Consider the following 26,728-nt stretch of genomic DNA (forward strand, 5'->3'; position numbering starts at 1 on the left):
AGGTACCAATGAAGCATTTACCACATGCCACGCTCAGTACTTGATATGCATTATCATCTTACAACTGTTTAGGGCGAGCGTATTACCCACTTTAAACGGAGATTCCAGAGATGCTATGTATACAACTGGCTCAGATCATGCAGCCGACACATGGCCAAGCTCGGTCTGAACCCAGGCGTGTTGGGCTCTGAAGCCCCTGTTCCTCACCATCACTCTTGACTGCCTCTAGGTGCCTCTCAGGCACTGAATTTGCTGCAGTGCAAAGAACACTGGGCCAGGAGTGAGGACACCCCAGGGTCTTAGTTTCTGTAAATTAAGGGTTTTTCAAGAGAGAAACTCCAAGGCATCTGCTGGTGTTCATAGGACTCAGGCCAGTAGATATGACAAGTAGGCCAGGGGAGGCTTTTCTGTCGCAGTGGGGATAGAAAACAGGTTGCAGGGATCCCTGGGTGGCGCAGCGGGATCCCTGGGTGGCGCAGCGGTTTGGCGCCTGCCTTTGGCCCAGGGCGCGATCCTGGAGACCCGGGATCGAATCCCACGTCAGGCTCTCGGTGCATGGAGCCTGCTTCTCCCTCTGCCTGTGTCTCTGCCTCTCTCTCTCTCTCTCTCTCTCTGTGACTATCATAAATAAATTTAAAAAATTAAAAAAAAAAAAAAGAAAGAAAACAGGTTGCAAAAGGGAACAACTGGTGAGCAAACAGAGATCGCTAGCAGGAGGGACACTTTTTCCAAAGCTCCAAAGAAAGGATCTGTAGGGAAGACTTCATCCTCCCAGGACCTTCTTCATCTATTCCACCTCAGGCATGGCTCAGAAATGAAATCTGGAGGTGAGAGCTCTGAACACCCCCAGTTTTCCCCAGGGATAAATAGAGAGGTGAGACATTGCCACCCTTGTTCCCCATACAGAGTCCTGCCCTGGGTACCAGACAGTGGGAAGAGCTTCTGCCTGCAAAGAGGTTTCTTTTCTTTTTTAAAGATTTATTTACGAGACAGAGAGAGAGAGAGAGAATGTGCAAGAGCAGGAGTAGGGGGAGGGGCAAAGGGACAGAAACCTCAAGCAGACTCTGAGCTGAGTGTAGAACCCAATCCAGGGCTCAATCCCATGACTCTTGATTTTGGCTCAGGTCATAATCTCAACCTGGGCCAAAATCAAAAGTCAGATGCCCAACCGACTGAGCCACCCAGGCATCCCCAGAGTTTTTCTTTTTAAAAGAAAGGACATTAACCTGCAAGATAGAACAATAAAGCAAAGAAACATGAATGGATTAGGGACAGGGCTTCAGCCCCTGGCTGAGAAGATGCTGGTAAGACCAAGTAGGGTTTGCTAAAAAAGATCCACAAGTTTCTTCTGACTTCATGGGATCTCTAGGCCATCAACTCCTCTAAACACCAATTCCTCATATCTTTCTTTACTTTTGCAACCTAGACTGTATATTCTGTTGTTTCAACCACTCTTTGTGCAAAATCCTCAACTCTCCAGCCCTTTGGTCCTTCCACCAAATCCACCTGGTGAAAACCCAATCCAATTGGTGAGCCCTTCTCTTACCAAATCCACCAGGATTGCTAGATTTTGCTAGCAAAAGCCATCCAACCATTCAAACTGATATCCACTGATAACCATTCAAATTGATATAAATTCATGGTCTTCTGGGCTCATTCCAATTAAACACAGCAGATTAAACACCTATGTTTACCACTATTCCTCCCTGAAACACTACTAAAATTACATCAGTGGAATTTTAAATTCGGAAGAATAAAACAAATGAGAAAAGAGACAAGAGATGGGAGATGTCAATACTCACAGAAGATAGAAAGCAGATGAGAAGTGGCAACTGGTTTAGCACATGGCAGAAAGTCAAAACCGGTATGTCCACAGAAGGCTAAGCAAATGGGAAACAAGCTGGCTCTTGGGGCAGAAACCCAGAAAGGTTCAGGAATCGGAAACACTAGCAATCTTGGAAGGCAGGAAGGGGTTGTAGAAGTTTGTATAAGGAACAATTAGACCCTGGCTCTTCTCCCCTACCTATTCAGTTAGGCAGCCCCCCTCCTCTCCCCCTACTTCCAAAGAAGCAAAAGACTTGTTTTCTAAAGAAACTGAAACAGGTAGGGTGGGACTTAGGGAGGCCAGGACTTAGAGACTTGAGGCACAGCAGGTGAGCATGAGGCACTGCACTGAGTACAGGAGGATTAGAAGGAAGTGACTATCAAATCAACTCCTGTCTCCTAACCAGCATTCAGAACCGGTGGCCAGGGGTAAACCCTCCAGGGCCAGGATGCTAGAGCATTCCTCTCTGGAAAAACTGACTTCCAAAACCCTAGAGAAAAGACCTCCTAATGCTCTTCTTTCAGTTCTCACCTGATCACCTGGTCAGTGGTACCCACAAGTCAATATGGCCTAGCCTTGTACTTGGGCCTTCCAACATGCCTCAGTGTGAGCAGCCATCCAGCCAGAGATTACCAGACACCACAGGAAAGCCCCTATCCTGAACCACAGAGGTAAAAACAGGCAAGCTAAAAAAAAAAAAAAACAAAAAAACAGGCAAGCTGGGGGGGGGGGGGCGGGGGGAAGCATTCGGTGGAAGCATGTAGGGAGCAGAAGCAAGCCTCAAAATTTCCAGAAGATACAGCATTCATTAAAAAATAGGTCGCCCTCAAAAAGGAATACTCAGAGAACAGGAGGAAACTCTAGGATTTTAAAAATACAACCGAAATGAAAAATTAGAAATAAAACTATGCCAAGAAAATCACACAGAAAGATAAAAATATAAAGAGATGGACAAAGAAAAGAACTTTAGATCAATCCCAAAGGCCCAATAGTCAAGTAACAGAAGTTTCAGAAATGGAAGGGAAAAAGGAGGAAAGAAATCAAAGAAAGCTTTATAGAACAGAAGCATAAATTAAAAGGATCCACTGAATGACCAATATGAAGACAGATTATAATATCCTCTTAGAATAGTGGAGGATCCAAAGGCTTCCAGAGGTTAAACAAAATGAACAAATGAACCAAAACTGGGTCATAGACAAAAGAGAATCAAACCAAATAAACCACCTCCAACACAGAAGAGAGGGGAGGGGAATACAAAGGGCTGTAATGAGGGTAGTAACCACATTCAGAGGATATAAGCACTTAACTTTTGTTATCTGCTCCCTGGATCCTCACCCCCTTCTTCCTTCTCTTCCTCCCTTCCTTCTTTCAATATTCATTCAGTATCGAATATGTGCCAAGCATTTTGGGGCACCTGGCTGGCTCAGTTGAGAGTTCAAGCCCTAGTTGGGCATTGTGCTTACTTAATAAAATAAATTAAAAAAAAAAGAAGAAGAAGAAGAAGAAAAGGAGGAGGAGGAAGAAGAGGAAGAAGAGGAAGAGGAAGAGGAAGAAGAAGAAGAAGAAGAAGAAGAAGAAGAAGAAGAAGAAGAAAGAAAGAAAGAAGAAAGAAGAAAGAAGAAGAAGAAGAAGAAGAAGAAGAAGAAGAAGAAGAAGAGGAGGAGGAGGAGGAGGAAGAAAAGGCCACAGCCCTGCCCTCATGAAACTCACAGTGCGAGCAAAGTCACCACTAAGCCAACTCTCACGCACAGCGGTGATTTTGTTTGGTTTGCTTAGCATGTTTTGCCTTTTTTTTTTTTTTTCCTAAGTAATCTCTATGCCCAAAGTGGAGCTCAAACTCATGATCGAGAGTCACATGCTCTACCAACGGAGCCAGCCAGGCACCTCTCCTTTAAAGCTTTTTTCTTTTTCCAAGTTAAAAATTCCTTAATTTTTTATTCCCGTATGATATCACTACCACAATTTACAGGCCAATATACTTCACGTAAGAGATAAAGCTCCAACAGATAAAAGACCTCAGGAATTTACACCTGACACCACATTGCATTAACCAACAGCCGCACTGTTTGCAAACTGTGGCTATGACAGTCCTGAACAAGAAGGGCTCCGGCTGAAGCTGTAGTCGCTTCTGTGACCACGGATCATCATCCCTCCGGTGGCACATGTTTACAGTTCCTCTAATGCATTCGGGACGACCGTCTCGGAGTAACCTGCAGCCTTCCTGACAATCCTGGCTCTCTCTTCTTTTTTTTTTTTTTTTTTTTTATTTATGGTAGAGAGAGAGAGAGAGAGAGAGAGGCAGAGACACAGGCAGAGGGAGAAGCAGGCTCCATGCACCGGGAGCCCGACGTGGGATTCGATCCCGGGTCTCCAGGATCGCGCCCTGGGCCAAAGGCAGGCGCCAAACCGCTGCGCCACCCAGGGATCCCCCTGGCTCTCTCTTCTGCTCAGAACCGTAGCCCTTTTCTTCTGAAATTGTTTAGAACCTTCTGCTACAGCACATCCACCACTTTCACCACCAGATCCATAACCACCACCAGAGGGACTGCCCAAGCTTCTTCCACCAAAACTGCCCTCCTTCATGGGTCCATAATTTGATGGCTGTTGTCCACTGTAGTTTCCAAAATCAGTCTAGTTCCCACCACCACCATAGTTACCTCCAAAACTTCCTCCTTCAGAGTAACCATCATAACCTCTACCATCACCTCCACTTCCTTGGTTTCCATATCCCGGTCCACCACCACCAGAGCCTCCTCTACTGCTATAACCAGGACCACTGTCATGTTGCCACCGTCACCTCCAAATCCATTATACCCACCACCGAACCACCTCAGCTGCCGCCACCTCCACCACCATAGCTTCCTCTTCCACCAAAGTTTCCACCACGGCCAACATTACCACCACCTCCAAAGTTTCTCCCACATCCCACGAAGTTGCCAGCTCCACCTCCACGACTTCTTTGTGATCCAGCAGACTGCATCTCTTGTTCAGAAAGGGCCTTCTTCTTTTCTTTTCTTTCTTTCTTTCTTTTTTTTTTTTTAAGATTTATTTATTTATTCAGAGAGAGAGGCAGAGACACAGGCAGAGGGAGAAGCAGGCTCCATGCAGGGAGCCCGACGTGGGACTCGATCCGGGGTCTCCAGGATCACACCCCAGGCTGCAGGAGGTGCTAAACCGCCGCGCCCCCGGGGCTGCCCAGACAGGGCCTTTTTCACCTCACAATTATGCCCATATGGTATTTCTGAACAACAATTTTATTTATTTATTTATTTATTTATTTATTTATTTATTTATTTATTTATTTTTTATTTACTTATGATAGTCACAGAGAGAGAGAGAGAGGCAGAGACACAGGCAGAGGGAGAAGCAGGCTCCATGCACCGGGAGCCCAACGTGGGATTCGATCCCGGGTCTCCAGGATCACGCCCTGGGCCAAAGGCAGGCGCTAAACCGCTGCGCCACCCAGGGATCCCACAACAATTTTATCAACTGTATCATGGTCATCTCTTTTTTCCACTCTGTCTTCCATAACTTCTATGGTTTCAATCTTGCCATACTTTTCAGAGTAGTCTCTCAAATTATATTCTCCTCCATCTCCTTCAATACTACCAACAAAAATCCTCTTCACTCTTGGATGGGCACCAGGCTTGACAGAAGCCTCTCTAGAACTAGCTCTCTTTGGTTCCACTGCATGCCCAACAACCTCATGTGGTGGGGCACACATTGCTGCATCCACCCCTTCAACACAAGGGTAAGTCACAAAACCAAACCCCTGGAATATTTTGTTGGGGGTCTCTCATCACTACGCAACCTGTAAGTGTGCTCCATTTTTCAAAATGTTCCCTTAAACTACCATCTGTAGTTTCAAAGCTCAAACCACCAATAAACAGTTTTCTCAACTGCTCTGGTTCCTTTGGATCATGGTCCTCCCATTTTGAGACCCGATTCACCTCTTCCATCTCAATACGCTGTTTTAAAGCTTTAAAAAATAATTTAAAAACAAAAAAATAAATAAAGCTTTTTAAAAATAATTGTTAATACTGAAACTTCCAGCTTCTCGTGAAAAAAATCAGAAGGCCGAACAATACTAAGTCTGAATTAATAAATAGCAACGATCACCTGTAGTTGGAGTTGCCCCTTTTTATTATTGTAGTTTTGCATTCATTATGCTTTCTTTCCATTTTTAAAAAATTCTTGAGTAAGCAATATGTTCAGGTAGCTCAAAAATCAAAATATAAAAATCTTAATGGTGAAAAGTCTAATTACCACCACATTCCATGTACCCCATTCCCACCTCCATCCCCACAAGTAACAATTTCTAATAGTTTTTTTTAATGTTTTATTTTTTTATTTTTATTTTTTAATGTTTTTTTTTTAAGAATTTATTTATTTATTCATGAGAGACACGGTGGGGGTGGGGGAGAGAGGCAGAGACACAGGCAGAGGGAGAAGCAGGCTCCATGCAGGGAGCCTGACATGGGGCTCGATCCCAGGACTCCAGGATACGCCCCAGGCCGAAAGCAGACGCTTAACCGCTGAACCACCCAGGGATCCCCTCTAATAGTTTTTTGGGTAACTTTTAGAGTCTTTAATGCAAATACTAACAAATGTGGATATATATTCCTATTTTTCTCTGTTTTCACACAAAGGATAGCATATAATCACTGATTTGCACCTTGCTTTCACTTAACAATACACTGTGATCCTTTATCAGTACATACAGAACTTCCATGTTCTTTTTTTAATCAAACAGCTTTATTGAGGTGGAATTCACACGCCATAAAACATAACCCTTTAAATTATACATTTCAGGGGTTTTTCAGTATAGTAACAGAATTGCACAATGACCACCAGTAAGTAATTCCAGGACAAATTCATCACCCCCCCAAAAAGAAACTCTTTAGTGGCCACTCCTCATTCTCCATTGCCCATCCACCCGCCCATCCCTGCCTCCAGCCACCACTACCCTATTTTCTGCCTCTACAGAGTTGCCTATTCTGGACATTTCATATAAACAGAACCATACAAAATATGACCTTCCTTTGAAGACATGGCTTCTTTTACTGATCATAACATTTTCTTCAAGGTTCATCCGTGTTAAAGCATATTATCAGCACTTCGTTCCCTTTCATAGCCAAATAATATTCCATAATATGGATATTCCACATTTTATTTAACTATTCGCCAACAAAAGGACATTTGGATTGTATATACTTTCTGGCTATTGTGAACAGTGCTGCTATGAATATTCATGTACCAGTTTTTGTGTGGGTGCATGTTTTCAATTCTCCTAGGTTCAAACCTGGTAGTGGATTTGCTGGGTCATACGGGAAGTCTAACGTTTTGAGGAACAGCCAAACCGTTTTCCGAGGTGCTGGTACCCTTTTTACAGTCCCATCAGTACCGTATGAGGGCTCTAATTTTTCCATATCCTTGGCAGACTTATTAGCTTTTTCATTATAGCCACTGCATTTGTAATTTTGATAAGGATTGCCAACATCCACGGAGGTCGTACTGGTGTAAGCAAGTGCTTGCGTTCTTAGCCTCCGTAGCAGAGTATGCTGTCAAACTTCTGCATCTTTTCAGTTTGAGCAGTAAAAAATGATATCTTAGTATGGTTTATGTTAGTTGAACAGCTGCATCAATCAGTTTTGCTGTGGTAACTAATGGCTTCACGATCCTACTGGCTGGCAACAAGAGAAGTTTCTTTCTCTTTCATGGTTTATGTTGATTGTGTGGTTGGCTAGAATTCGGATTCATGTACCTTTATTCCAAGACCCAGGCTGAAGGAACAGCCCCTATCTGGGACACAATGTTCTCAAGGCAGAAGGAAAGGCGCAAAAGGCAGAGAAAACCATCCACTCTTAAAACTTCTGGGCAGCCCCGGTGGTGCAGCGGTTTAGTGTCTCTTGCAGCCTGGGGTGTGATCCCAGAGACCCGGGATCGAGTCCCGCATCGGGCTCCTGCATGGAGCCTGCTTCTCCCTCTGCCTGTGTCTCTGCCTCTCTCTCTGTGTGTGTCTCTATGAATAAATAAAATCTTTAAGAAAAAAAAAAAAAAAAAAACTTCTGCTCCTCCCTGGGATATGGCCCATGTGCTCCCACCCTGTTGACCAGGGCACACCCCAGAGCAGCGGGATGAGGATGTACGTTCCTCCAAGCTCATGGCCCTGGTGGAGATGTAAACTCTCGTCACAAGGCCACTGGACATCAGCCCTCAAAATTTTGCATTCTATTTCGCCTCAGTCCACACCAGTCCACCTCACTCATCCGCATTTCCTGCCTGGTCCTGTAGATAACCGAGTCGGAGCCACTGGCCTAAAGGGTCCTCTCCTCCTCCCTCGGGGATGTCCTCATTACCCACCCCCATTTCTTCAACTCTCCTTCCTACTACCTCTCATAGGGTTTTATTTATTTATTTTTTTGCTCCTTACGTTTTTTCTTTTTTTTTTTTTTAAGATTTTATTTCTTTATTCATGAGAGACACAGACACTCTTAGTGTTTTAAATTGTTTAAACCTGTCACCCATTCCCCGTCTAGCCACCTCGTCACCACCAACCTTCTGAAAAGAACGGTCTCCGCTCCAGCTTCACCTTCCCTCCTCTCACGCTGTCCTCAGCCCACCACCAAACCCGATGGACACACAGCACTTTTATCCCAGAAACATTTCACTTCACTGGCTTCCATATGATTACCGCCTGCCATTTCTTAGTTGCCTCCACACTTCCACCTTCCTCTGGCCCTGCCGCAAATGCTAGAGGCCCTCGGGGCCCTGTGAGGGCCTCTTTAACCTGTTGAACTCGGCACCACCCTCTGGACAATCGCATCCGTCCCTAGGGCTACCTGCTGGTAGCTCCTCCATTCCAGACCTCTCACCTGACTCCAGGTCCGAGAAGCCACCTGCCTTTTAGAAGTCTCGTGGGCACCTCGTAGGCCCAAATTCAAACTCCATCTCAGCCCTCTCAAATCTGCTCTCATTCTTAGGTTCCCTGGTTTGATGAAAGGCACCATCTTCTACTGCTTACTCAAACTTAGATTCTTCTTTTTTTTTTTTTTAAGATTATTTACTTATTTATTTATTTATTTATTTATTCATGAGAGATACAGAGATGGGGGGGGCAGAGACACAGGCAGAGGGAGAAGCAGGCTCCAAGCAGGAAGCCTGACGTGGGACGCAATGGGACCCCAGGACCACGCCCTAGGCTGAAGGCGGCCCTAAACCGCTGACCCACCGGGGCTGCCCTCAAACTTAGATTCTGATTGATTTCCTGTCTCCTCATCCTTCACTAATTTTTTTCCTTTTCATTTAAACTTCAAATATTGGTGATCCCTGGGTGGCACAGCGGTTTGGCGCCTGCCTTTGGCCCAGGGCGCGATCCTGGAGACCCGGGATCGAATCCCACATCGGGCTCCCGGTGCATGGAGCCTGCTTCTCCCTCTGCCTATGTCTCTGCCTCTCTCTCTCTCTCTCTCTCTCTCTCTCTGTGACTATCATAAATAAATAAAAAAATAATAATAAAAAAATAAACTTCAAATATTGTTACATCTTTCTCTCTCATTCAAAAACATCAGCACACAGTAAAACGTGGCTAAACCTTCACTTTACTATGGGCTATGTTGTAAAATTCTTTTCCTTAAAAACACTTCAAAGGGAAAATGGTAACCTTATAGTGGAGAAACCTCGTGGACACCTCCCTACCCTAGTGATCGAGGCAACATCACCAATAATGAACAGACTGACATACGGCCCTCCTAACGTGAGGCACTGAAAGCACTCAATAGCACTCCTGTTACATTTCTGCCAAATATGCATAATCCAAATTTAATTGTGAGGAAACAGATATATCTAAATTGAGGGGCATTCTAGAAAGCAGCTAACCTGTTATTTTTCAAAAATGCCAACGTCAGGATCCCTGGGTGGCTCAGCAGTTGAGCATCTGCGTTCGGCCCAGAGCATGATCCTGGAGTCCCAGGTTTGAGTCCTGCATCGGGCTCCCCTCGAGGAGCCTGCTTCTCCCTCTGCCTGTGTCTCTGCCTCTCTCTCTCTCATGAATAAATAAAATCTTAAAAAAAAAATCAATGTCATAAAAATCAAAGAAAGATTGGAGAACTGTTCCAGAAATAGAGACATTACAATCAAAAGGAATGTGTGAACTTAAATCAGCTCCCAGATGAGGAAGAAAAAAATCCTGCTATGAAGAACATTATTGGAACAACTGGTGGAAGGGGACTGTGCATGGCATCATAAATATTAGTATTCTATGTTAAATTTCCTTAATTTGATCATTGTACCATGGTTATGTAAGAGAATGTTCTTATTCTGAGAAAACGTACTGAAACATTTCACAGAAAAGGAGTATGATATCTGCAACTTTCTCTTAGTTCACAAAAAGACAACACTGTATCTATAAGCATTTTTAGAAGAATAACAGTTTTATTCAGATATGATTCACATACCATAAAGTTCATCCTTTTAAATTGTATAATTCAGTGGGTTTTTTAGGATACTCACAAAGTTGTGCGTTGTTCACATTATTTAATTTCAGAACATTTTCATCATCCCAAAGAGAAACCTCATACCTATTAGCAGGTATGAATCACCATGCATTTTTCAAAAGACTGAAAGAGATGGAAAAAGCCTTCAAAATATTAAGTATGGTTATTACTGGCTATTGGAATTATAGACCATTTTAATTTTCTTATTTATATACCTATACTTTTATAATTGTATATAACTTCATATTACTCGTAATTAAAATAAAGGATTTTTTGATCAACAAGAAAGATTAAGGAGGTTAAGGGGCAATAGAAACTCCAAAATATACAAACCACCAGGCTCAAGAATGGCCCTCGTACAATCATGTGGTTTTCCCAGTCCCCAATCCACTCTCTCTTATCAAAAAGGTCTAACTGGTGACAAAAGTAGCCCTACGCTGCTCATTTCTATTGCACAGCCCAAATGGGGAGAGAGGAACAGGTTTATCTAGCTCAGCAAACACTGACTCAGTATCTATCCCTGGCACGGGCACTACCTGGGGGGGGAGGGAGGGCACTGTGTCTGCCCTGTGCCCTCCAGCTAACAGGCCAGTAGGGAGGTGGGCAGACGCACTTGCCATAAAGGAGTGGAATATTCACCAAGAAAGGCAGGGCTGGCTAATTCTCCTCAATTGGCCCAGGGCAGCCTTCAAAGAGAAAACATGCCAGACTTAAAGCGATAGAGAGCTGGTACAGGAAAAGACTAATCAGTAATCATTACAATACTATTTGAATAACTGATAGGGTGGGCCTGAGAGGAAGAACTGTGCCACAGGAGTTAGGGAAGGTCACACAGGAGGAAACCTGCCTGTAGGCATAAAAAAAATCACGGCAGTTGCTTCTTAAAGCATTTTCGGCCAGGCTTCTAGTTAGAAAATGACCACACTGACCTCCATCCTATCTACCTGTTCACAAATCCCACAGACTCAATACCCACATCCATAAAGGCACCAATTCTCCTTATGTGTACAGTGTTTTCTCCTCCTTCTAGATTGTAAATTCCTGGGGGTTAAAAACTTATCTTTAAGGAAAGCACTAAATACAAAAAAGGCACTCAAAAAAATGTTAGTTTTCATCCTCCCCACTCTCCTCTCTCTTCCCCTAAGGTCTTGCACAAAGACACTCAACAAACATCTGGGTGAATTGACCAACTATTTCCAGGTACTAAAAAATAATGCTGCATTCTACATACATTTGATTTGCATAGACCAAAAATCTGTATTAATGATAATTTAGAAGATTTGCAAAGGGACTTTTCTCTGTCAAAGCCTTCTCATCAAAAAAAAAAAAATTCTTTTTAATTAAAAAAAAAAAAGCCTTCTCATCTATGACTTCATTTGATCCTCACAGTAGTGCTGGAAATCAGACTGAAAGGTATTTATTTATTCACTCTGGTTTTCAAGATGAGGACCAGAGATCAGTTCAGAGTTAATTTGTCCAAGATTACACAGGTGACACAAGAACATGCCAAGATCTCTGATTTTCTGAATTCTAGGCTAGTACCTCTCCCACTACATTACTGGTTACTTTTAAGTCTGGCATTTCTCACTACCTCTCACCACACACAAAAATAAACTGCAGCTAAGATAAAGACATAAGCTGAAAATACACAACTATAAGAATGTCAAATGGGACTACAGGGAAATATTTTTGTAATCTTGAGGTAGTGTCACAAAAACCCCAGAGCCACAGGCAAACTGGATTACATAAAACTTTTAAAATTCTGTGTAAAGAAAGACACCATTAAAGTGATTAAAAAATAAAATAAAATAAATAAAGTGATTAAAGATAACTCATGGCTTTACCCCATCCCTCATTATTTTACCTATTCCATGTTTTCCAAAGTAATTTTTGCTCTCCTTGCAATTATTCTTTTCCATGAAAATTTTAATATTGGGTTAAATTCCATGCAAGGTCCTGGTTTTGTTTTGTTTTTTTTTTTTAAGATTTTATTTATTCATGAGAGAGAGAGAGGCAGAGGGAGAAGCAGGCTCCATGCAGGGAGCCCGATGTGGGACTCGATCCCAGGTCCCCAGTATCAGACCCTGGACTGAAGGTGGCGCTAAACCACTGAGCCACCCGGGCTACCCCCAAGGTCCTGTTTTAATTAGAACTCCCCTTAATTGATAGCAAAAACTCACATCTCTACAAAATTAAGTCTTTCTATTCACAGCCATGGTAAAACTCTCCATTCAACCAAGACCTTTTTGTCTTTCACTAAATTAGTCTGAAATTCTTTTTTTTTTTTTTTTTAAGAGATCTTATTTATTCATGATAGACATAGAGAGGCAGAGGGAGAAGCAGGCTCCATACTGGGAGCCCAACGTGGGACTCGATCCCAGGACTCCAGGATCACATCCTGGGCCGAAGGCAGGCGCTAAACCACTGAGCCACCCAGGGATCCCCTGAGCCACCCAGGGATCCCCTGAATTTCTTTTTTAAGAAGATTTTATTTATTTATTTGACACAGACAGCACACGAGCAGAGGGAGCAGCAGGCAGAGGGAGAAGCAGGTTCCCCAATGAGTAGGGAACCCAATGCAGGGGTTGATCCCAGGACCCGGGGATCATGACCTGAGCCAAAGGTAAACGTTTAACTCAGCCACTCAGGCACCCCTAGAAATGTAGTAATATTCTTATTGTGAGACTATTTATTTCACATTTTTATGGATGCTATTGTTTGTATATTTTATGTACACAATTTTTGTTAATTTCATATCTGAACATACTGAACTCACTAGTTTTCGTATTTTGTCAATCAATCCTCTTTCTAGTTGAATATATCATATGAAAATAATGAGAATAAATAAATAAATAAATAAATAAATTAGAGGGCAGCCCTCGTGGCGCAACGGTTTAGCGCCGCCTGCAGCCTGGGGTGTGACCCTGGAGATCTGGGATCAAGTCCCATGTCGGGCTCCCTGCATGGAGCCTGCTTCTCCCTCTGCCTGTGTCTCTGCCTCTCTGCCTGCCTCTCTCTCTCTCCGCCTCTGAATAAATAAAGAGAAGAAAAGAGAAGAGAAGAGAAGAGAAGAGAAGAGAAGAGAAGAGAAGAGAAGAGAAGAGAAGAGAAGAAAAGAAAAGAAAAATGAGACTTTTCGGTGGCCAAGAGCTCCAGTAAAATATTAGCTTTAATGGTAAACATTCTTATCTTATTTCTATTTTTGATAGGAATGTTTCAGATAATTTCCCGTAAAGCATGATTTGCTGTAAAAAAGAAAAGGCTGATAAACAAAAAACTAAGAGAAAGTATTTTAAACGCATATGACAAACGAAAAGTTAATATAACTTAGAGAAGATGCAACAGAGGTTGCTCAATTCCACTACTGATGATACACAAATTTAAGCAATGAAATTACTATTTTTCATCTATTAAATTGGCAACTCCACTAAAAATTCATAGTATCCAGTATTGCTATGTTGCAGGAAATGGGGACATTCGCTCCTGTTTCTGAGTGAGCCTGTAAATTATTACAAACTGAAATTCAACTTTACAGAATTGACTAAAATTTGTTTTTTTTCAATATTTTATTTATTTATTCATGAGAGACACACAGAGAGAGAGAGAGAGAGGGGCAGAGGGAGAAGCACGCTCCATGCAGGGAGCCTGATGTGGGACTTGATCCCGTGACTCCAGGATCAGGTCCTGGGCCCACGGCAGTGCTAAACCACCCGGGCTGCCCTTGACTGAAATTTAAAACGCACGTATCCTATCTACGAATCTACTAATGCAAAAGGATAACCATATGAAGATGTTCCTTATGGCATTGTTTTTAAGCCAAAATAACGAAATTAACCTAAATGTTCATCAGGATGAGTTTGGACAAATCAAAGTACAAATATAAGTTAGAGGGGATCCCTGGGTGGCGCAGCGGTTTGGCGCCTGCCTTTGGCCCAGGGCGCGATCCTGGAGACCCGGGATCGAATCCCACATCGGGCTCCCGGTGCATGGAGCCTGCTTCTCCCTCTGCCTGTGTCTCTGCCTCTCTCTCTCTCTCTGTGTGTGACTATCATAAATAAATAAAAAAATTTAAAAAAAATAATTCAAATATAAGTTAGAATATTACACGACTGTTAAAATATTAAAGAACTTAGATGTCTACAATCTAACACTTCTGAACTGAAGTGTTAGATTCAGCACTGAAAGTGCTCAATACACTGGATGAAAAATAAATTTATGCAAGGGGCAACTGGGTGGCTCCATCTGTGAAGCATCTGCCTTCTGCTCAGATCAGGATCCCAGCACCCTGGGATCCAGCCACATTGGACTCCCTGCTCAGCCTGGCATTTGCATCTGCCCCTCCCTCCTGTTTGTGTTTCTCTCAAAAAAAAAAGTAAATAACTTAAAAAAAAAATGCGTATGAGTATAGAAAAAGACCTGAATGTACATTTGCCAAACTGATAAGAGTGACTATCTTCAGAAGCACAGGATAGAAGAAGAAACTTCACACTTCTTGCCTTTTATTCTTTCGTGTGTGCGGATCTGTCAAAATAAATATGAGCTAATTTTTTTTAAAAATATTTCTTTCAAAAAAAATTTAAAAATATTTCGGGGCAGCCTGGGTGGCTCAACGGTTTGGCGCCTGCCTTCGGCCCAGGGCGTGACCCTGGGGTCCCGGGGTCGAGTCCCACGTGGGGCTCCCTGCATGGAGCCTGCTTCTCCCTCTGCCTGGGTTTCATGAATAAACAAATAAAAACTCTTAAAAAATTTTATTTCTGATAACACTTCTCTATTTCATCAATTTCATCATGAGTCTAAGAGCACAAAGAATTGCTGTCAACGGCTCAAAACAACAAAGCACTGGGGGAAACGAAACCCGTGTACAAAGGGATAGTTGGGAACGCCTCTTTTTTTTTTCCATAATTTAATTTTTTTTCTTTTGACATCTCAATTGGTGTTTCCTAAACCCACAGCCTGACAGCACCTGCAGCAGAAGCTGGGCCTTAAACGGAACCGACAATTCCTTCCCTTAGGAGCACCTGGCACAGTCCATCATGAGCGGGGCCTGCCCCCAACAGCCGGGGGTGGGAGACTCTAAGGGGAGCTCACGGTCTCCGTTTTCTTAGCGCGGGCACAGGCGCCGCCGCGGCGCTCGGGCTCGGATGGAGCTGACCGTGCGCCGAGCGGGGCCCCACGGCGTCCTCCCGGCGGGGAGGCGATGCCGCTCGCCCGCAGGCCTGGGCTGGCGCAGCGCGGTGGGGCACCAGGGTCGCCTCGGGGGCCCGGCTCGAGTTCACCCCGCAGAAAGTTAACTCCTCCTCCCGGCCGACTGGGCGGCCCAGGCTCAGAAGCGACAGGGAGATGGTCGGCGAGCGAGGGAGGCCAAGGCGCGTCCCCAACGAGCCTTAGCCGACCCACCTAGCGGAACCATCAGAGCGCACCTGGCGCGCGTCACCTGACCGTCTCCGTTCCTGCCCTCAGCCAAGATGGCCGCCGGGGGCGCGCCCACGGCACGGCGCACGCGCGGCGCCGCCGGCCCGCCCCCTTTCCCGTCCTCCCGCGCGCCGGCCCCGCCCCCTCGCCGGCGGCGCCCCCTCCCAGCGTCCTCGGCCTCACCCCCTTTCTGGCTGCTCCCGCCGGTCCCCGGCTCCGAGCCCGGAAGTGGATATCGCTGCTCGGCTGAGGGGGCGCGGGGGAGGGGGAAGTGCTTCCGGGGAAACGGGCCCCGGGTTGGTGTTTGTAAACTTGCCTCGGTCCCGGCAGGGCAGCGGCGGCCCCAGGCTTGGCACGGGGCGCTGGGGCCTGGAGGAGGCGCCGCGCGGCGGGGGAGGCCGCGGGAGGCCGCGCCCGGCAGGTAGGGGCGCGCCTCGGGGAGCGCGGCGGCGTCCGGGCGGGCGGCAGCGCCTCGGCAGCGCGCAGGCCGTGGGGCGCCGCGCGGGAGGGGGAGGGGGAGGGGGAGGGGAAGGCGGGAGGGGGCCGGCCGGGGCGGGCCGGGGAGCGCCGGGAGCGCCGGGGACGCGCGCGCTGCGCCCCCCGCCCGCCTGGAGGGCCGCGTCCCCGGCCGGCGGAGAGGGTGGCCTGGCGGGGGCGCGGGCGCGCTCCTCCTCGGGGCGGCGGGAGGGGAGGGGGAGGAGGGGACGCGCGGCGCCGGCCTGCCCGCCTGCCTCCTGCCGGCCTGCCCGCCTGCCCGCCGGCCTGCCTGCTTACCCGCCTGCCTGCCTCCTGCCCGCCGGCCTGCTTGCCCGCCTGCCTGCCTGCCTCCTGCCTGCCCGCCGGCCTGCTTGCCCGCCTCCTGCCTGCTTACCCGCCTGCCTGCCTCCTGCCCGCCGGCCTGCTTGCCTGCCTGCCTCCTGCCTGCCCGCCTCCTGCCTGCTTACCCGCCTGCCTGCCTTCCTGCCTGCATGCCCGCCTGCCTGCCTCCTGCCCGCCTCCTGCCTGCATGCCCGCCTGCCCGCCTCCCCGCCGCCGCAGCGAGTCTCCGTACCTTCGGGCGGACTCGGGGAGCGCGCACGTGTGGGCCGGCCGGGCGCACCCTGCCAGTCGGCCTGCTGCCTGGCTGCCCCAGCGAGCGTCCGGCGGTCGCCTCCGAGCATTTCTCTACCCCCCGGTGCTGGCCTCCTTAATAAAGTGCGAGCTTCGCGGCCCGGCCCACACGACACAAAAGCCCCGAAGGGCCTCCGCCCCCTTCTCTTCGTAAAAAGGCAAATCCAAGCCGTGGGCCTGTTGCAGTTCCTCCATGAGCGCCCCCCCCCCTCCCATCCCCTGGTCGCTTTTACTCCCGTTGGCAGCTCCTCTTTGCCCTGGAGACCAGTTTCTTCTCCTGACCCAGAAAGAAAATTCTGCTGGACTAACGTCCTCTCCCTGAGGTTCACAGAGAGCACCCAGCCAAAAACAAAAACAAGACAAAACAACAACAACAAAAAAGTTCAGCCTACCGCGCCCGTCCTTTGGCCTGAGAGTGTTGCACCTAACAGCCCCGTCTCCCTTTGTGGTTTCAGGTTTCTGAAACAGAGCGTGAAACGTCAACGAGAAGATTTCATTTGGAAAACCCAAGACTGGCCGACTGTTTCTTCAGACCATAGACAAGAGCCAGGCAGAGTCCAGGGATTCTTGGAACCTCTATCTCCCCCCCCCCCCCCCTTGGAGGACACTAAGTTCTGTTTGAAGACAAAGGCAGTTCAATATGGCAGCGGGACTGAAGGGACACGAAGGAGTTGTTACAGTGATTTGGTGACAGTTCTTCACACAACAGTGTCTTAGGAAAGGTGGACCAAGAAACTCCTGAACTTTTGGGTTACATTAAGTGAGAAATCAGCATGGCTCAGGTAAAAAGCTATAGAATCCTCCTCCTTCAAGATCACTGGGAAGCGTGTTTGCAGTTTCACTCTTGAATGCTGCCTTAGTCAACATATTGACCAACCCAGTGAGCCGAGCTCTGTATTAAGCACCAGGGGGAGATCTAGAGGAAGGAAAGGAGACAGGCCACAGCCCCTGCCTTCAGGGAGCTTCCAGTCAAATGAAGGAGGTAGGCTATTCTGCATCACAGGCACTGATGGGACTTTTGTAAAACTGCTCAGTTTACACTTGGTACGTTGAGTGCTGAGGGGCATGAGGGAGTGAAGAGTGTGGTGAATGCTTCGTTTGTTTTTTTTGTTTTTTTTTTCCAACGGGAATTAATTGAGCTCCTGTTACATGCAAGGCATTGTGCTGGGGATACAAAGATGAATAAGATTGTCCCCGTCCCCAGCACGCTTCCAGGCTAGTTGGGTTGGGGTGGGGGGAAATGGAGAGACAGTTTATAATTTATCTTTATATTCACAATACCTTGCATACTGGTTGGTTAGCAGTAGAAAATCAATGGATCTGTTGATTGAAGAAACATGCAATAATAAAGGTATATACACTGTGGAGGAGAGAAGGGTACCTCTGCCTGGATGAAAAGCAGATGAAGCTTGAAGAATGCATGGGATTTTGCTAGATAAACAAGCAGAACAGGGCATTCATACAAGGAGAACTGCATGGGCAGAGACTTAGAGGCATAGGAGAATGTGATGAGGTTAGGAGTACTGTGGGTAGTTGGCTAATTAAGGAGGAAAGAATTTAAAGGGGTTATGGGGGGGGCGGCCCGGGTTATGGGGGGCGGCCTGGTTGGCTCAGTGGTTTAGCGCCACCTTTAGTCCAGGGCGTGGCCCCGGGGGCCCCGGGATCCAGTCCCACGTCAGGCTCCCAGTGTGGAGCCTGCTTCTCCCTGTGCCTGTGTCTCTGCCTCTCGGTGTGTCTCTCATGAATAAATAAATAAAATCTTTTAAAAAAATTTTAAACGGGTTATGGGGATAGGATAGTTAGTGATAGAGGGGAAAGTTAAGATGAGGGACTTGTTTCCTGGAGAAGTACAAGTATAACCCAAGGGCCTTTTATGCCTTGCTAAGGAATTCAACTTTATTCTGTAGAGAATGGGAGCTTTCTGAAGAACATTAAGAGTAATGTCAGATCAGTGCATCTAGAAGGTAATTGTCATTGTTAGGGGACAGGATGGATTGGAGAGACAGGATGATCTGTTAGGTTGTTTTAAGTGTGGATAGCAAAGCTATTTGCAGGCATCCTCAGGGCTGCTCCCAGCTTTCTTCCAGGGACCCTCCCTTACTAGTCTCACCAGGATGACAGCCTGATTATAGTATAATTGGCTTTCTTCCAGCCACATGCATAGCTTCCTCCTTTTCATGCCGATTAGGAGCCCTTCGGTTTCTTCTTCCTTTGTTTGCAACCCACTTCATGGCATCATGTTCACTCTTGTTCTGAGAAGACTGCCTTTCACTAATCACTAACTTTGTGCTGGGTACTGCTAGGCATTTGTATCTTATTTTCATTCTCATCAGCCCTGCAAGAGTAGATGCTCTCATAAACATTTTGCATTTAAGGAAAATGAGATCTGAAGAGGTGGGGTAATTTGCCCAAGCTCACATGGTGAAACAGCAGAACTAAACTTTCCACCTCTAGACCTTTCTGTCCAAAGTCCTTGAAGGAGAGAGAGGGGGTCCCAGGATATACTAAAAGGAATCTCTAAAAGAAATTTTTTTTATTTTTATTACTTTTTTTTTTCCCAAAAGGAATTTTTTTTTAATAAAAATCACTTGTGGAAGTTTACTGATCAACTATTTCTTTAGTGTTTCTTAAAAAAAATTTTTTTTTTTTCTAAGTAAGAAAAGTACATTCTCTAGTGCTGTCTAAACAAAGTCAGTTTGGAGAATATAGCCATAAAAAAGAAGTTTTTTTAATCTTCTTTCAAATTTAATTCTATTTCAGTAATTTTTAAAGTGTACATAGAGTAGAGAATGTGAAAATGGATAAAACGGAAAAGAAATTTTTTAATTGTTCCTATTTCAGTAATTTTTAAGGTGTACATAAAGTAGAGAATGTGAAAATGGATAAAACGGATTATATATGGAAAACAGCATATATGGATTTGCACACAGATAAATGGCCTTGGGGGTCAAGAGAAAGTGATACTCAGTGGTAAAATCTTTCCAAGTGATTTAATTTCCGTACCCATTATAATTGATGACACTTAGGAAACATAAAAATCTAAGGGGAGAATTGACCTAATTTTGCTGATAAGCATGTTTATGGGACCTGATAGAATATATTATATATTTGGCATCAGTGAGGTCCGCCCATCATAAGTGGCCCCTGAAGCTTTTATTGAGAGGAGGAAGGATGGGGATCCCTGGGTGGCTCAGCGGTTGAGCATCTGCCTTCAGTCCAGGGCCTGATCCCAGTGCCAGGATCGAGTCCCACGTCGGGCTCTCTACGTGGAGCCTGCTTCTCCCTCTATGTCTCTGCCTCTGTGTGTGTGTGTGTGTCTCTCATGAATAAATAAATAAAATCTTAAAAAAAAAAAAAAAAAAAGAGGAAGGTTTGCTCTCCCATTTCCATGGCTCAGCAGGGTTAGCCGACCCTCCTGCCCATTCACAGGGCCTAGAAGTACCTAGTAACATGTTGACACACTGTCCCTACCACACTGCTAATGACCAAAGTGTCCATGATACCTGGCTATTGACTTGATGTATATCTAAATGCTGATGAGTAACAACTGACTCCTGGTGAGGTGAGTTAGGGAGGACTCTTGAAGGAAGCAGTTTCGTGAAGAGTGAAGAGGGATGCTCCCTAGGGAGGCAGTTTGTTTGTGGCTGGGTGTGTAAGGTAGTTCTATGGAAGATGGCAGCCTGTTTTTGCCCTGCCCTGCCAGGTGACCTGACACCTCATCTCCTTTCAACTTAGGCAAGTCTCCTGGCTTGTGAAGGCCTAGCAGGTGTGAGTTTGGTTCCTACTGCAGCCAGCAAGAAGATGATGCTGAGCCAGATTGCCAGCAAGCAGGCCGAGAATGGAGAGCGGGCAGGTAGCCCTGATGTGCTGAGGTGCTCGAGTCAGGTACAGCGTTTGAGTCCATCGTGGCACCTGGGGGTCGGGTGGCCCAAGCTCTCTGCCAGGAGATGCCAAGCTTTGACTTCTCAGCGCTTCTATTTAGGGAAGTGGGGAAAAGGGATCCAGCTGGGGAATGAATGAATGTGGGTATTTTAGAGAGCTAAGGAAGGACTTTTCTTTATCTCTAACCCCTTAACACCATAGCACTTAGGAAATGGATGAATACCGTCTCTAAATCTTTGGGGCAGGTGGTTACTCTCATTTAGAAGTTGTCTGCAAGCAGCATTTGGTTTCCTGTCTTGTGTGCAGAGATAGACCGTGAGCTTAGCTTTGATTTGTTTTAAAAGGGCCACCGAAAAGACAGTGATAAGTCCCGGAGTCGCAAAGATGATGACAGCTTGGCTGAGTCCTCTCATTCAAAGAAGACTGTTAAAAAGGCAGGTAATGGGGTAATCCCCAGTCTGGTACCATTTGGTAATGGGGTTAATCCTCCTTTTCTTTCCTCTGTGGTTCAACCTGGAGTTTTCCCTAGATGTTTTGGTTACTCATAGCCAGTGAGTGTGTCACTGATTTCCTCCATAGACCGCGTTGGTCTTTGATCTCTGCACTCTTTGGAACATCCTTGGTAAAGGAACAGGAGCCAGGGAAGCGTGGGATCCTGTGGCAAAGGGCAGGCAGTGCCCCCCGCCCCCCCCCCCCCAGCCTCAGGTCACATTCGGAGGTGTTGGGTTTGATGGGCAGACAGCTTACCCATGCCCACCTCCTGCCTCAGAGGGTCTCTTAACTCTAGGGATGAGGGAGATGACAACATCAGAAAGATTACTTTGTCCAGAAACTGGAAATTGACTCAGAGTAGGATGGGGGCCGAGAGGAGGCTGAGGGGATAGCCTTATGACATGCCTGATTGTTGCCCCTAGGTGGTGGTAGTGGAACAAAACGGCTCTTTTCAAGTAAAGATTCCCAAAAATTTTATTTGTGAACACTGCTTTGGAGCCTTTAGGAGCAGTTACCACCTGAAGCGGCACATCCTTATTCATACTGGTAAGTGTTTTGCTCATAGTCAGTAGTTTGTAGTTTTTAGTGTGTGTGTGCAGCTCTTGTTGGGTTTGTTTTTAGAGGCCGATGTGCTCACTTCGGCAGCACACATACTAAAAAATGTTTCAGAGGCTGAGCATGAGAAATAGAGGAAGAAGATAAGTGAATTAGCTGGAGAGATTTCTAGTGTCACTGAGACCAGCAGCTTTGAGGACCTTTCCCAATTAGGTGTCTGCACATTACTAAGAATTAAACGTTTCTGGGAAAATAGCTGGAATGAAGTCCCTGCCTTGTGTACCTCCTAATACTAACTTCTCTCTCCACCTGGGCCAGGTGAGAAGCCATTTGAGTGTGATATATGTGATATGCGCTTCATCCAGAAGTACCACCTGGAGCGTCACAAGCGTGTGCACAGTGGTGAAAAGCCCTACCAGTGCGAACGGTGTCATCAGGTAAGCTCACGTGTCATCCATCCGCCCCACACAACAAACACTTCCTTCACCGAGAACCCGGGCTAGCCGCCATCCTCTGCCCAATAGGAAGCCACCTCACACTCCTGGCCACCATAGACCTACTACCTCGGGGTGAGGTGCATCTCTCCGGCTTTATGCAACTGTTTTTGGGGAGGGGCCGTGGGAATCATGGTCACAACAATAGCAGCATTTCTTGAGTACTTCTGCACAAGGTACTATGAGAGCATATTTGACATAGATTATTTTTTTAATCCTCGTGTTAACTCCATAAAGTAGCTGTGTTGCCATCATTTCGCTTTGGGGGAAATTGAGATTCAAAGAGAGTTAAGTTTCTAAGGACACAGTAGATCGAGGGCAGAGGCAGGATTCAGTCAGACTTCAGAGCTGGTGCACCTGGAAGAAGAAAGACTGCCCTGGGGGGGGTTCAGTGTCTGATCTGATGGGAATGTGAGAGGACCAAAACAAGACACGAACAAAAGATGAGAAATGATAACAGCTAACATTTCCTGGATGCTTTGCTCCACTCTCTTACACTGAATCTCAAAACGCTAGAATGGAAGTTCCATGAGGCAGAGATTTTTGCCCCTCCGGTTCTCCACTCTATCCTCAGCCCCAAGAACTGTACCTGCCTTGAGACAGACAATAAATATTGGATGAATGATGTAGCCCTTCTGTGAAGGTATTTTAGCCTCGTTACAGATGAGTGTCCAGATTGAGTGCTGTTAGATACCGTGGCCAAGGGCGCACAGCCAGGACTCAGACTTGAGAGCCTGTGCTCTTAACCACTGTGTGCTCCTGCCATCTGCGTACTTGTTGAAGGCTTGAGGAACAGGATGCGGCCCCCGTGTGGGGAAGGCAGAGTTAGCCAGCAGGTAGCTGAGGTTCTCCTCTCAACACTTAATCCTTCCTTTCTTCTCAGTGTTTTTCTCGGACAGATCGATTACTCAGACACAAACGGATGTGCCAAGGGTGCCAGTCCAAGACTTCCGACGGGCAGTTTTCTCTATAGGCGCAAGGGGCCCTGGGTGGTGGGAGTGATCAGAAGAATTTACCGAAGAGCGCACCCTCTCTGGTGTGATGGTGCCACCACCACCCCGTCTGTACCTGTCCCCCTCCTGGAGGAGTGGACCCAGGAAACCAGAAGAGTGCATCAGGGGACAGCGGCCTCAGAGCCTCAGCTCTGTAAATAATCTGAGACTATGAGTATCTCGGGGACGTTCCTCCAGCATTCCTGGGTAGGGAAGCTAGTCCCTGGACCCTTGGCTGAGGTTATAGGTGGGGACTGAAGGTACAGGACCAAGACTGGTGTGGCTCCCACAACCTTGGACTCCAGCTGGCAGCTGACATGGAAAGGATTGGGGAGAGGGATTTGTTTGTTTGTTCTGTTCTTGTTTTTGTTTTTCCAAAAGCAATTTTAGCAGCTACACTGTGGATACAGGTAATATGGAGGCATAGAGCCCTGGTCAAAGCAGGGACTATGGCTGGTCCAGCCCTCCCCAAAATTGAGGTTTTGGTTGCAGTTGATCCTCAGTGTTCACAGCCCTGCACCTCACCTTCTGTTTGAAGGAGAGTAGTATCAGGGATGGCAGCTGAGTTTGCATTGGTCTCCTTATACACTGTAGGGACAGAAGGAAGAATGGTGGGAAGAGCAGACAAGGGCTGGGTCCAACTAGAGTGGGCAGGTACCTCTTACTTCCCCCGGGGACAGCCCACGGCTGTTGGAATGGCCCAGGCCACCCGGTACCTGATGGGGTCAGCTCAAGTGCCTTGTGGAGGGAACTTGGGTGAGAACGGCCCACGGAGCCCTTCCATGCCCTCTTGGGCACTCGATCTTGGAGATAGTGTGTGGCTACCTCGCTGCCATTGACTCCTGAGCCAGACAGAGGTGTTGAGCGCGTAGTCATGGATATCAAAGTGGGGCTGTCTCTCCTTGTGTCGTCTTAGGAACAACCTGAGACTAATCCCAAGTTGAGCAGCAACTGTTCAAGGAACAAAGGAGTTTGGTGTCCCCTGACATGACTGTTGAGCAGCGTGAGCTGCTCTCCCTGCCCAAGTCCTATCACTGTATTCAGGTAGAGGAGATAGGGTGTGGCCTTCGGTTCCAAAGAATAAGATCTTCGCTTCCTTCTTAATGGCCATCCCTACCCAACCAAGAATTAGGGGGGAAAGGGGCGCTGCAGAGAAAGGACTGAGGAAGAAACCTATTGTAGGTTTTGTTCTTAATCACGTTCTTTGCTCCTCTGCCCCAACACCACCACCCTATCCACCCCCAAAAAAGTGATCAGGGGTGTGTGTGTGTGTGTGTGTGTGAGCGTGCGTGTGCGTGCATGCATGAGTGTGTTCATTCACGTGTGCTTGCATTTGGAGATGGCATATTATTGAGCCAAACCCTTCTCTGGCCCTCAGCTCAGGGGAGGATGAGCATGAAACAGCCCCCCACCACCACCACCTAATCTGAAGGGTGCTTGAGGACCCAGAGGGAGCTGAGGAACTCGATTTAGGGGAGTGAAGGGCTTTGTTTTGGAGGGGGGTTTGGGATTGATTCAGCAGGCTGGTTAGGGTGTCTAACCCAAGCCAAAGCTTGTAAACATGAATTTTCTAAAGTGAAATTTAAAAAAAAAAACCTTGTTGTGGAAGGTTCTGGGGTTTGGTTGGCCCCCGCTGTGGCCTGCCCTGACCTGGAGAGGGGAGTAATCATGGAGGCTTGGTGAACCTGACCATGCTGTCAGTGGGGATCTAGGATGGCAGCTCCAGGTGGTGTGACTTCATTTCCTGGAAGGTGTAGGGAACAGCAGCAGAAAGCTCCCGGCTGCTACCTGTTTGGGAGGGCGGGGGGGGAGGGGAGCTCTATACCTCTGAAATGTGAGGATTTCAGGGAAAAAGAAAGGCGTGGCACCCTACAGACTTTCCCTAATGGCACCTGAGATCCTTTGGGAGAGACACGGGGCGCGTTTGCTGCCTGTGCTCTCCAGCTTTGTGCTGGCACTTCCATTTGATACGGTCCAGAATCTGGACCTCAGTCCTCGAAGCTGCCCTGTGGTCCCCGCAGGCCGGGTGTCTTCCTGTGTGTGAGGGCTGGGGCTGGGGCTGGGGCTGGGGCTGGAACTGATCCTTCACTTCTGGGAATACATTCTTGGAGGGAAGCTCCATCTACAAAACTATTCTCCCACGAGCACTTTTGAAAATGGGAGGCCTCGTTCCCTGCCACTTGCAGCTAATCTGTTTAGGGTTGGGGTGTGTGTGGAGAAAATCCCATGAGTGACCTATGCCCCCACGTGTGCGGATGTGTACTTAGGTCACAGTGCGCCCTGGACCCCCACGGCCCCAGCCTCCTGCCAGGGTGGGCGGAGGAGAGGCAGTTTGTGAGCAGATGTATAAAGAGCCATACCAGAAGCACCCCTGCCAAGGACTGGGTGTGGGGGAAACTCAGGAGCAGTAGGTGGTTGGTTCAGTCGTCCAGGTGCTGAGCTGCTGGGGCCAAGGATGTGTGAGGAGAGAGGAGCAAAGAGGTGAAAGGAGTGATTCAGCCTCCCAGGGGGCCCAGGAGCCCCCTCACAACCCCAGGGAAACCACAGACTAAGCGCTGCAGAGGCGCCTGGGCCCAAGGCCCCCGCCCTCCTCAGCTGACGGGGCCTAGCACTGGACAGATGCCTCAGGTGCGTTTGGAGTGAAGGGAAAGGGAGGGAGGGCAGGCTCTCAGAGACCGGGACATGGGATTTGGGGGTCTGGGAGAGTAGCACCAGTTCTGGGTGGGCCCTTGGACCGGGCCCTACCAGCCCTGCCCTTCCCTGCACCCCAACTCTTCTCCGTCCAGCCCCCAACAGCCTCTTTCATCACTTAGCTACTGATTGTGCCCTATGGCTTGACCTTGGAGGGTTAAATGAAACGTGGGTCCCGCCACAACTTCTAACCCTCTCCCCAGATGCTCTTTGCCTCTGCTGCAGTCCTGGGGCTTTTATCTTAACAACCCCTCCTACTCTTCCTCTCTGTCCTCTTCTCCCTCTCTCTCTCTCTCTCTTTTTTTTTTTAATATACTTATTTTGCTATTGGGGGAGGGGAATATCAAATGAACAAGATCACTTTTAAATGGTAGTTTTTATAAGATGTTATAAACTTGTATCTTTTTACCATTAAAGTGCAGTGTATGTTCCTTCGTGATATATTTAGGATATTTAAATAAAAAGAAAATGGGGCTTTTCTACATACTATCTCTTTTTTGGGAAAGCTTTTACTTTGGGGCCAAAGTGGTTTTCCGTCCCGTACCCCCCCCCCCCCACATAACTACCCTAAACGTCCAGCATCCTGGAAACCACCGGTTTAAAACTCTTCCACAGAAGAGCAACAAAGGAAAGTAAAAACAGGGCATCCCTTCTGAGTAAGGGGCAAAACCCAAAGCCCTGCCCGCCAGAACAGAGGAGTTTAGGGTACCAGCGAGCTGCTCAAAGCGTGGCTCTGTAGCCTAGGTCGACGTTACCTGAGGATTGAGCCGCCCCCCACCA

General features: G+C 47.2%; 1 protein-coding gene across 2 annotated transcripts; it reads left to right on the forward strand.

Moving 5' to 3' along the window:
* Positions 1-14,982: 14,982 nt before the first annotated feature.
* ZNF740 (zinc finger protein 740) lies at positions 14,983-26,430 on the forward strand. Of its 2 annotated transcripts, none has more exons than XM_041736155.1 (7): positions 14,983-16,153; positions 17,298-17,824; positions 20,578-20,727; positions 21,069-21,158; positions 21,639-21,762; positions 22,090-22,208; positions 23,149-26,430. In XM_041736155.1, the coding sequence occupies exons 2-7, from the start codon at positions 17,816-17,818 to the stop codon at positions 23,236-23,238; spliced, it is 582 nt and encodes a 193-aa protein (XP_041592089.1). In that variant the 5' UTR covers positions 14,983-16,153; positions 17,298-17,815; the 3' UTR covers positions 23,239-26,430. The 2 variants fall into 2 exon arrangements, with proteins under 2 accessions (XP_041592089.1, XP_041592088.1); XM_041736154.1 differs by having other exon boundaries at positions 14,987-16,153; positions 17,298-17,624.
* The last annotated feature ends 298 nt before the right edge of the window (positions 26,431-26,728 follow it).

This window comes from Vulpes lagopus, chromosome 21, assembly GCF_018345385.1.
Source record: "Vulpes lagopus strain Blue_001 chromosome 21, ASM1834538v1, whole genome shotgun sequence".
NCBI classification, from domain to species: domain Eukaryota; kingdom Metazoa; phylum Chordata; class Mammalia; order Carnivora; family Canidae; genus Vulpes; species Vulpes lagopus.

What these genes read in the sequence shown, in the direction of transcription:
- ZNF740 (XM_041736155.1), top strand. An exon ending in TGCTGAGGTGCTCGAGTCAG is followed by an intron (nt 20,728 to 21,068) that starts GTACAGCGTTTG and finishes TTGTTTTAAAAG; the next exon opens with GGCCACCGAAAAGACAGTGA. An exon ending in AGTGCGAACGGTGTCATCAG is followed by an intron (nt 22,209 to 23,148) that starts GTAAGCTCACGT and finishes CTTTCTTCTCAG; the next exon opens with TGTTTTTCTCGGACAGATCG.